At 38.3% G+C, this 12004-nt stretch overlaps 1 protein-coding gene across 1 annotated transcript in view; it reads right to left on the reverse strand.

Moving 5' to 3' along the window:
* LOC128367032 (CUB and sushi domain-containing protein 3-like) overlaps positions 1–12004 on the reverse strand; it is a 213590-nt gene that overhangs the window by 266 nt on the left and 201320 nt on the right. Inside the window, exons 63-69 of the mRNA XM_053327824.1 lie at positions 11860–11971; positions 5218–5397; positions 4662–4727; positions 3208–3366; positions 2653–2765; positions 1759–1846; positions 845–986 (exon numbers count right to left, since the gene is read on the reverse strand). Of these exons, the coding sequence (XP_053183799.1) occupies positions 845–986; positions 1759–1846; positions 2653–2765; positions 3208–3366; positions 4662–4727; positions 5218–5397; positions 11860–11971 (860 nt within the window). The remainder of the gene's footprint in view (positions 1–844; positions 987–1758; positions 1847–2652; positions 2766–3207; positions 3367–4661; positions 4728–5217; positions 5398–11859; positions 11972–12004) is intronic.

Here is a 12004-nt window from a genome sequence, read left to right on the forward strand (position 1 = left end):
ACTTTGTACTGCTATGCAAAAGTTGAGCCAAAGTATTTCATTTCTTGGACCTGCTATCTTGCTTGCGGGACATCATTTGCAGCTTCAGCAGTGACAGAATTCATCTTTAGGTAATATTTATTTGACCTGTACTTTGATTGATGGAGATATTTTGGCTTCAATTTTTGGGAGCTGCCTCAACATCCATATTTATATCCAGCCAATGTTCCAAACCAATAAACATGTTTCCATTATGTTGATGTGGACATCTGCTAGGTAAATGAGGCTTAATGGTAATTACTGTTGATAAGAGCATTCAAAGGAACCCCATGCCAGCTCAGTAGTAACGAACATAATTAGTGCAATATTTGCATGATCCTCCATTTGTATACTCAGAACAACATATATGTTTGTTTAAATTAAAATAAAATCCATCCATCAATACACAGTACATACATTCATACAGTGCACACACATATGGACATATGATACTCTACATATTTCATTTAAATAGTTGTACCTGGCATATGCTGCTGTGTAATGTGGTTTGAACTGCAACATATTGACTAATATTGCATCATGCTTTGAAGCTTTGCACAGAAAGCTACTGTATCCAGTGAAGAACCATACTGCAGTAAAGCAGGCTGTGGAAGTGAGCCGCAGTTTAATATCTACCACATCTTCATGGACATGTTCTTACAAACATCTACAAGAATCTAGATTTCTAAAACTTTTTCGATATCAGAACTGAAACTTTCAAACTTAGCCTAGTACACAAACTCATATGGGAATCAAACATATACTATGGTAGCAACATAACTCAGGTTCCAACCTAGTATGTAAGACTCCAGGATAGGCTACATACCGCTGTTTGTAGAGATAAAACCCAAGGCCTGCAAAGATGAGGGCAAAGAAAGGCACAAGGATAGCAACAGCAACAGAACTGCTATTGGTGGAGCCATTGGTTTCAGGGTCAGTGAGTGTAACATTCTCTTTCACACTCAAACCTGGAAGAAAAAGACATTATATTTACCCAGAGAATTAGAATAGACAGTACAAAGTATACTGAATGTGAATGATGCACATTAAAAATATTCACATTAACAAAAAAGGCACAAAACACAATAAACACTGTGAATGAACGAAATGAAACAGTAGAAAGATACGTATCATCTGCTGGTGATAATGGTGATGATCATGATGATGATGGCAATGATGACGATGATGATGATGAAGAAGAAGATGATCACGATGATGACAGGGAGAAGACGCCAAGTAGGAGACGACGACCATAATGATCATACTGATAAAGATCACAGTGTCTGTGATAATCTTGTTGAAGACAATCATGAGATGATGACAACGGCAATGTTGAGCAATATGAAATGAAGGATGATGGATGGAGGATGATGTGAAGGGGGATAATCTACTTTGTGCTGCACGCCTGTAGCAATAGGTGGCTGACAGCTGGTATCAGGGGCAATTTACTATATACAGTATGCATGCAAGCTTTCAATACAGAGCAAATATAAGACTATTGTCAGTGCAATAGAAGGCACCACCAGACAGAAATGCATTTATATATTTTGTATTTTTGAAAGCACACTTTTAAATAAAACATTTTCAGTCTTGTAAAATGTATTCGTGTAAGTAGGTATCTTAAAGTGAAAAAGCTGAAGAAAATCTTTGTTTTATTTTATTCTGTGTAAAGCTTACAATGGAAGATGAGAAGTAGCGATAAATGCCAGTGAGACTTATTGTATTTAAAAAGATACATACCGATTCTTTGTAGTCCAAACTGTCCATAGTCTTTACCCTGTATAAAGCCTTGGAACACATAGCTGCCACCCTCAGGCTCAGCTGAAACCTAGAAGGAAAAAAAAATTAAGAGAGCCTGAGAAATAGAACGTTTTGTTTCAACTGCATGAATAAAATGTGATTTTTCTTGGCACCTAAGAGAGTGTTGTATCTCCTCCACACGCCACATCAAAAACTACATATTCTGTATTTAGTACGACAGTCAACACACTCTGTCATGCTACATTCAAAAATAACACTTGCTTTTTTGAAGCCCTCGACAGAAGCTTTGCAGCATGCTATCAATAGCTCGACTGTGTGCAGTCACCTGTCACACGTTGTTATTAAGTGGACCTTGAAGTTTATTTCAGAAGAGGTACTTGCTCACAATTCCACCGACAAAAATTGTTCTGCAGTCATTCCAGGTCCCTTAGATGTCAGGTGTGTGTCTGAGCTCATTCAGCAAATTGACAATGTGGGAATGCTCAAGTGCTTCATACACAGTGCCTTGTGCAACTGATGTACAGCTGGTGTAAATATACAGTGTATAAAAAGAAAACAGACAATGAGCCGGGAAATGACTGCTTCCTTTGTTGTCACAGTTTCCTTTCACTTTCTCTGATTTTTTGCTATGTTGGCAGGGTAAGTAGGATGAGAAAAATTCAATAATGAGGAAACATTGGCTTGATTTAGTCCATGGGAGGCTTCTATTTGGTGCTCAAGTATTTACAGCTCCATTGCTCGCAATAATCTACTTGTCTTTCAGACTGAAGAAAATAAATAAATAAATACATACGTAGAATAAAAGACAGTCACAGCTCTTGGTTATTTTTATAAGATCACTGTCCAGCTGTTTCAAATTCTGTGTATACTCACAAATCCGTCCATTGCCCAGGTCTCATCAGTAATCCTGCTCAAGGAGCTGTGGGCCAGTGCTCTCATGTGGTACAGCAGGAGCATTAACTGTGCCTCCTGGCGCTTGTACACTCCTACAAGGTGGAAGACAAGAGGCAAGAAGAGAAACGATGTGAATAAAGAGACGAAGCAATGAAGGTGGGGGAGACTTATTAAAGAAATGAAAAAGGAAGAACAGAGAGAATACAAATAAAAGCGCGAGAAGAGGGGAGAGGAGAAGAGAAGAGAAGAGAAGAGGGGAGCGGCGGGGAACAGATGAGAAACGCGCAGAGGGAGGAGGGGAGGAGACAAGTTACTCTTGAGTGGGCAGTTAGTCAGTCAGTCGGTGCAGACTAATACATCCGTCTTTAGAGCCAATAGTTAATTTCCACTCCCATGCATGAGATCATTTGGTGATTGACTGATTGACATGAGGCACCCTCAAAATAAATGGAAGTGACATACAGAGGTAGTGAGAGGAGGAGAGGGGAGACGAAGGGGAGGAAGCAGAAGACAGATGATTTATAGATGACTCACCAGAGAGCAGAAACTCCATGCTACTGTCGGTTAAAGTTACATTGACTTTTCCTGTTGTGGCATTAAAGCTTGTGACTGTCAAAGTCATTGGCTGTTTCTGGCCCTTGTAATCATAGGAACCCTTCCAGATGAAATCAGGGGCAAAGACATCGTCCGGAACTTTAGAAGAAGAGAGAGAGAGAGAGAGAGAGAGAGAGAGAGAGAGAGAGAGAGAGAGAGAGAGAGAGGGAGAAAAAAAGACAGCTCATTAAATAATGCAATTAAAATAATGCCATGAAAAAAATGAAATAAATGCATTGGTATGACAATTTGAAAGCTATGATTCCCATTAAGTAGCTCTGTCTAACAGGCATCCTTTATTAAGTGACAGTAAATCAATAACTGCATTTTTTATGTAAGCTGAATGCTAGCACCCACACAGAAAATGGTGATTAGGCATGCATCAACATATCAAACAGCTGATAACAATCTTTTCATTCAATTTGAATTATATCATGTTCCATATACTGTATGCTTTGACAATCTCAGTTAATGATAATTGAATGCATTGGGAAATAGATAACTGGACTCACTTGATGGACTCTGCAGAACTTTTTAAAAGTGACACGCTGATAAAACTTTTTGGAGCACTACAGAGCAGTCATTATCTGCGAGTAATTATTATCTGCTAAGAAGTGATGAGTTGATTATTAGCGCAAGTATGATTGCTTGTCACTATTAACAGGGAACAAACCCAATAACACTCCTTATAATTATCTTGTATTTACTGGATCATTTTCAGTAATGACTGGTACAAGAAGTTAAGATTTAGGAGGTCAAAGACGGACTTGTGTACAAGATAACATCATCATAATCATTGTGCAGCTGATTGATGTTGCTAATGTCTTATTTACTGATACTGATACAGTAAAAAGTAACGCCACTAAATTTGACCACTATTTCCTTTTTTGGCTGTTTTATGGACCATATAGTATATGATACATCATAGTACTACCAAAGACATTGGTTTGTTACAAAATACTCATTTCATTGTATGGGTCAATTTCATGTATAATACTACCACCATATATACTGCACTGATTAAATGTAATCGCTTGTTACTCCTTATAAAAAATATACTGAACTACTACATTTGAACTTTTCTTTATTGCATTGCAAATAGTGTCTTCTTTATATGGTTTTTGAGTTAGATACACAGATTTAGTCACTCCATCTAGCCACTAACCCTACTTTACAGGTACAGCAGTGCAGTTCCAACACTGAGCAGAGTGCATGCGATGAAAGGTTACCAATCAGTGTGAGACTGAGGTTTTGCACTAATAGAGGACACACTGATTTTGTTTTCTCCAGGACAAACAAGGATTTCCCATTGCTGATGCTGGTGCCAAAAATACAGACACATGACTGATGACTCTTCTGGATAAAAGTTGAACAGCTTGTGGAATTCAACTCACCATTTATTTTAGGGCTTGGTGTCCCTTGTATGGGTTTGACAGTTTTCTCATGCGATTTGGAGCCGGCTGCAAAAGAACATAAATATATATGTCATGAAGATGTAGTGATGCACAGGGCATAACATCCAGAGGATGCTGGAAAAGTAAACACTGCTCAACTGTAACATGTTTTCTGCATTTAAAAACTTTAAACTAATCCCTGATGGCTCACTTCTAGCAGACACATTTAAAAAACCAATACATTGCTAAAACTTTAAATTGAAAAGAGAATCTACAAACAGCAAATAGCTGATAGTGCAGTGACATAGTGAGTACAAAGAAAATATCAAATAAACCACAATGCCTCATTATATTTGATTGGTTATATTGACTTATCAGTGAGTAGTAGTGCAAATGTCAAATAAAGGACTGATTTTTACATACTTTGTGTATACACTCGACTCCACACCTACATGCATCTGTAAAACATTCACTGCAACATTTTAACTACTCCTGCTCTCTCCTCCCCTCCATTTTCCCCATCATCTGCCCTCAGGGACCTCTGCCGACCACGTACCTCTGCACACTGGCACCTTGCCAGTCCAGCTGCCATCAGAGCGGCAGACACGGTGCTCTGAACCCCCCGAAAGGAAATAACCTGGCTGACAGGTGTACACCAGGGTGTAACCGTAGGAGGGCAGGTCCAGACCCACAACGTCAGCGTTGGCCGGGCTCCGCGGTTGCTTGCAGGAATGAGCTGGAGAGCAGGCAGAGGGCAGACACATTAGTGCACACACATCTTTACCCACACACACACACACACACACACATACACACACACACACATACACATACAAATGTACACAATGTACACACAGAGAGATGCACACATACACAGGAAGATAATTAAGCATTCACTGTGGAGACAGCATGAGATAGTTGGGGGAGGGTCGGAAAAAATTGATAAAAAAAAAGAAGCACACACATTTTACAATTTAATTGAGTCCAGGGAGCTATTAGGGAGCATATTGATACTTTAATATGTCTAATTTATTTTCTGATATGAACATGGGCACTTGTGAATTGCAAAATACTCTTTTAACTAAAAAAAAAGAAAAAGAAAATCCACAGCCTTAACCATAGCCTTGGATTGCAAACCCTGGGTATTTCATCTACAGTATGCAATGCCAGTGCAACATATAGGTCTGGCTGAATTAATTATCATTCAGCTATAGTAAAAAATTGCAATTCTTTCATGTTGTGATAGAAGAAATTACAATTTTCAAGGGTGGAACCAAACAAGATCACCAGTGTTGTTGCATAACAGCGCTGGAGTGATTGTTACAGTAAATCTAAGGGGATGTTTTTCTTCATGATGTGATTATAGGTTCCGAGATTACAGACACATGAACAGTAGAAGGAAGCAAAGTGCTGATAGAGATGATTAGCCAATAAGAGGCTCATATGACCTGAAAGTCAGACTAAACAGTGTGTGCCTTACTTGAATCCAACAAACAGTTACTGAAATGTAAGTACTGCACATATCTTGATTCAGATTTAGTTTTGACTTTTGACTATTTTGACCATTATGTGTGACTATTCAATATATACAATCTACATATTTATATGATATAATATTCTGTTGCAAAACAAGCTAATGACCAACTCAGTCGAGTAGCTTAACCTCTTTTAAAAAAAAATAAGACAGCATTGAAAAAGCTTAGCTTTCAAGACCTAGCTGAATCAGAAACTAGGGACAAAAACTGTTACTGTTCTTACTGTTGCCAAACCACCAGCCTCTTATAGACCATATTAAATATTTTCATTTTCTCATGAGTGGGTTGGGTATACTTAGTTTAATTTTTCACATCAACAAACTCTACATATCAAAAATGTATGCAAATCACCCTGCACCACAGAAACACTGAGGGCTTGAACATTCAGGCTGTGAGGCATCAACAATAATGTGGAAATAGCGAAATAATTTTGCCGCTTGTGAGTGAAAGAATATGCTGCCAGCTGTCAAATGGGAGACAGCTGCAAGTGAGTCACTGTACGAAATCGGTCCTTCATGGCGTCTTAATGACATTAGTGGCAATAGGGTGTAAAAGGGATGCCAGGATGAAACCAGTTTCTGGGCTCCATGAAAGATGAGACGAGACTGCGGTAAATTACTCTTGTTGGTGTTTGGGCTCGTAATAATGTATGTGCAAATGCAAATCCTTAGAGAGTAAAACAGGTGAAAGGCATGTTGAAATTTAACAGGATATTTATGGTATACATCTCCAGCCAGAGCTTTTCTAATCTAATGTCATATTGCACAATACTGCAAGAGAGATAAAAAATGTCTTATAGGTTGTAGAAGAAGAGTCTTGAGACCTAAATAAATAAATAGTTCAATAATTAAAGTCCCCTCGCACTGTCTGAGCACAAGTCTATGTAACCCATTTAAAATGACAAACTGTCAGCACATGTCCAGGGTGGTTGTAGAGTTTGTAGACCATGAAGATTGAAGACACTTACAAGACAGATAAATTGTTGTATCAAAGACATGTCATATCCCTCATCAAGTTCTGTTGACAGTGCCATGTTTGTTCACACTTCAACCACCACAGCGGGATTTACTCCTGAGATTACACAAGGCCTCAAAAGACACTTTCACTTTTTCTGTCACACAACAACTTGTAATGTTCTTAGTTCAAAGTTGGAATCTGTAATAGAGATGGAGTGCATTAGTTGGGGACATAGACAGATAGAAGCAGACGTGCAGAGACAGCCCTGCTGATGGATTTTTGTGAGCCAAAAAGGTTAGCCAACCACAAACTGTACTAGCAAACTACGGTCATGAGGATAAAGTTCAGTTTTGAATTGTTACACTATTTTTTTTACTTGTAACTCTTTTTTGTCCAAGCAGTACTGTTAGTATTCCTCACTCTACAAAATGAAGAATGTCTTAATAGTCAGCAGGGGTAGGCTGGCATGCAGGTTTTCTGTAATTTGCTTTCTATTTTTTACACACATCTATTGAACATCTATGCATCCTGGGAGAGAGACTCTATTTATCTTCTTGAACTTTCTTCCTTTCCCCCCAGTTAAACAGGATATAGGATGTTGTATTACTGAACACATTGTAAAGCCCCCACAGGCAAATTTGTGGTTTGAGATATTGTGTTTTACAAATAAAATGGACTTGACTTGTTTCAATATTGAAATGTTTAGTTTGGTTGCTTCTCTGCATATAGGCAGTGAGGTGATGAGTGTCTGCTGTGAGAAACTACAGGTCTGTACTTTAAGGCTAATGCAAAAAGGCTCAGGAGGTATAGGTAACTTGAAGATTGGTGGTTCGATTCCTGGCTCCTCCAGTCACCATGTCAAAGTGTCCTTGGGCAAGATGCTGAACCCCAAATTTCTCCTGATGGCTGTGCCAATGCTGTTTGAATGTGTGTATGAGATAAAAGATCCTTCTGATTGGCAGGTTGGCACCTTGCAAGGCAGCTCCTGCCATCACTTTATGAATGTGTGCAAATTGGTGAATATGGCTTGTAGGGTAAAAGCATTTTGAGTGGTTGGAAGACTAGAAAGGCGCAATAATTAATGCAGCCCATTTACCATTTATAATGCTCAGTGGCACCCTCAAATCTTAAAATGTTACTATTGATTAAAGTGAGCTGGAGAGAAGTTTGGGGTGTGTACATTTAAACTAAAACATTAATCTGATAGAAAGTTAACATGATTACAATCCAGTGATATTAAACTCTGACTTATGTCCATTGCATTGATTACATCTATTGTGTTGATAATCCCTCCAAGTCTTTTGCTTTAGCCAGCAGTATAAGATTGGTTTCTAAATCCATTTAAGTGGCTTCACAGTAACAGAAGACCATTTAATCATAGAGAAAGGTATTTTAAAGGATTTATGACCCTGTTTTGACCGAGGGGTCAAAACAGAGTGTCACAGCCATACAAAAGCACTCATACTCAAATATATATAAATACATAACCATAATGTCTCCCCATGTTTTACAGCCCACTGGGTCTGTATGTCGCCCTTATGGGCTACATGTGTGTAAAAAGAATAAAAATGTTATAAATGTGAAAATGAATTGGATTATATTCCTGGATCTAAAATAATGTAATAACTATATTCTAAATGACATATAATGCAGTTATATGAAAGCACAATGTAATGCACTATACCTTTGCAAAGTGATCAGCTTTTCTGCTAATACTTATCGCCAAAATGAGTCTTACATATTAACAAAAATAACGTATGATAATGTGACATGGTTTATGTGCAGAACTGCAAAATGAGGTTTCATTGTTGCACAAATAATGATATACTGAAAAACCAGACCTGCTAATGTAAAGTTAGTAATAGTCTGAAAATAGAGTCTGCAGTGGGATATGAATGTATAACATCTACTGGAAGTTTCTAGCAAGCACATAAATTGGAGGGTAGGTTAACTTTATGTTAAGCATATGAGAATAACAAACATTGAAATGTTTATTAAGCTTCACTTCAGCAATGTTCAAGTAACATTGAGGTCAATTTTTCTTAAGTTGCCAATATAATACATTTGAGAATTCGAATGTATTATTCATAAAAGTATGGGCTGGAAGAATCTGGTGACTGTCAGGGATACATTTTTCCATTTTAATTTTAGCAGTAACAATGACAAGACGAGGGCAGAGGAAAATCAATAAAATTTTCGAGCCACCACAGGCAATGGACCAGAGCCAGAGAGCAGCTCCCGAAACGCTGCAATCTCAGCAAACCTGGCAAAGAAAGTGCACATTGCTGAACAGAGCAAGTCAGGAAAGTTACAGTAACAGCCTACAAAATATTTTGCTTGAGTATGAAATCTGGATAGACCGTTGGACTGCCATTTCTGCTGGTGGCTTTACAACATACATCATGGTTACATAAAAAGAGTATAAAATACATTTACTACTATAACAGTAAATTTGTTTGTTGGAATGCTTTGTGGATCCAAAAAGGTTAAAGAGAGAAACCTACATTTACTAGGGGGTCAATATATAACCTTCAGTATAACCCACAGTATAAGAACATTCACTGTGATCAAATAAAATCAGGGTTCGGTTTTAACTGCAATCACGAACAATAAGTGCACTTGATGTAATTCTTTAAATAAATCTTTAAATCTAAAATACTGAATACATGAAAAAAATAGCTGTTTTAATTTAATATATTATCACCACTTAAGTCCTACATAATAATCAACCAGATGTTGGGGACCTTATGTGCCATTGTTGACAGTAGTTAGATGAACCCACTACAGTTTTCACAAGGTGGCTTGATATTTATACATATTCAGTTTATGTTAGCATTTATTGCTTTTTGTTAGATCTTGTCAGTGTGACATCCATTAACACCAACACTACAATTCTAATAATCAACATTTATGGGCACAGAATGGATTTCTTTAGTTTAGAGGACTCATGGCCCTCAGCTTGCTAAGATGCTGCTGATAAAGTGTAAAAAATTAAAGCCTTCCAAATAGCACTTATAAACTCTGCACATTAATTTCCATAATAATGCAAACTGCATTACTACGCATCAGGAGTCCTCAGAGGTGAATCAAGAGAACGGGTGTTCAACAACATGAAAGTGACTTTAGGGAGATTTAATTTCAAAGCTGAGAGGTTTATCGTTTTGTTTAGAGGTGCATCTTCCACTGGTGTTGAATAATCATGTATATTGGTACTTCCTTTTTGTCCTTAATAGGTATTACACAAAGTGTTTCTCTGACAAGCCCATGCTGTTAATCCTCTAAAAGAATCTGGTTTGTACATGCACTGTTCCGCTTTGTACAAGCCATGCATGTGCATGCAGATATTCTTCCCCACCTAACACAGCTGTCAGACTTTTCCCAAGCAGGGGATGTCAATTTTGTGGCTTCAAAGAAATATCTAAGCACTAGTTTATGGGGCTTTAACATTCAATTCTATTGACTTAAACTTAAACACTGAGTGATATTTTATTTTTGGGGACCTGTCTCAATGCTGGCAATGAATGTCATGAAGGAGTCAGGGGATGTGCAACCTCCTGAATCATTCATTAGTGAGCCGGACGACAGGGTCAACAGTCTGAACATACAGGTGAAGCAGGACAGGCTGAGGAGCTGTCAGCTCACACAAGTGGAGATGGCAGTAGCTTTTATTCTTTTCTGCTGTCATCATAAAACTGTTTTAGTAAAATTGAATTTGAAAATAAATACATGAGAATTAGACCATGTCATGGCGAGACAATAGTGAATTATTTGTTCTTTTGTGAAAATGTTGGGTTTAAGTGTAAAAATGTACAGTAAACTACCTACTGTATGTTAAATCTCAAAATCAAAGAAAGAATCAAAAAGTCTTAGATAATTCAATAGCACATCATCCTTCCAGATTCCATTAAGTTGAAGCAACACCTCTGGAAAACATTTTCAATAAAGCATTATACCCTCTGATGAAGGTAGGATTTATGGCTGTTGTATTATAACAACACATATTCACATCTAAAACCCCCCTTCCTCCCACACACAGACACACACACACACACACACACACACACACACACACACACACACACACACACACACACACACACAGAGAAAGCCATGCTGCAGAGATAATCTTGAAGGGTAGGTATTACAATGTTTCTGCTTCCTCAGCACACAAAAAAGGGGGATTCAAGTGGGCATTACATGTCGTGGTAATTATGAAATCAAGATAACGAAATATTATTTGAAGCCCCTTATCATCACACAGCTCAAGTGTTTACACTACAGTAAGATTTGAATTGGGAATCTTTCAATAAAAAAATGCTGAAAGGTATTCCAGTGAGATACATCACAACTTTTAAAATCAGTAGGGTTGGCAATTCATCTGAGCTAAATTGCACAGCCATAGTTTGGTGTTGGTCAACAAGAATGATAGTAATCACGGTCAACCTCTCACTCTCAGAATGACCGGGATGGCAGGTGCCGTAACCCCCTGCAATATGCTGGGGGTTATGGCAGGTGTGAGTGAATGAGAGAAGTAGTACTGGTAGGAGGCATTGACACAGAGGAGAATGGTGTGTTGAGTAGCCAGCAATGCGGATAAATGGTGACAAGATGCCAGAAGGGGTAGCGAAAAGTAAAAGAGCCCCGTCTTTCACTTTTGAGTAATATAGATACTGTATACTGAGGAACCAAGAAGAACCACAACTCACGGATACAGGTAGCCTGGAAGCCGGTCCAGGTCAGATCTGGCAAACAGAGCCGTGTGGTAGAGCCCTGCAGTATATGTCCCTGTTGGCATTGGAAGTCTACTCTGCTGCCCACCTGGCCACAAACAGACAGCACACAAAGTGGAGA

Source organism: Scomber japonicus, chromosome 10 (assembly GCF_027409825.1).
Source record: "Scomber japonicus isolate fScoJap1 chromosome 10, fScoJap1.pri, whole genome shotgun sequence".
Taxonomy (NCBI): domain Eukaryota; kingdom Metazoa; phylum Chordata; class Actinopteri; order Scombriformes; family Scombridae; genus Scomber; species Scomber japonicus.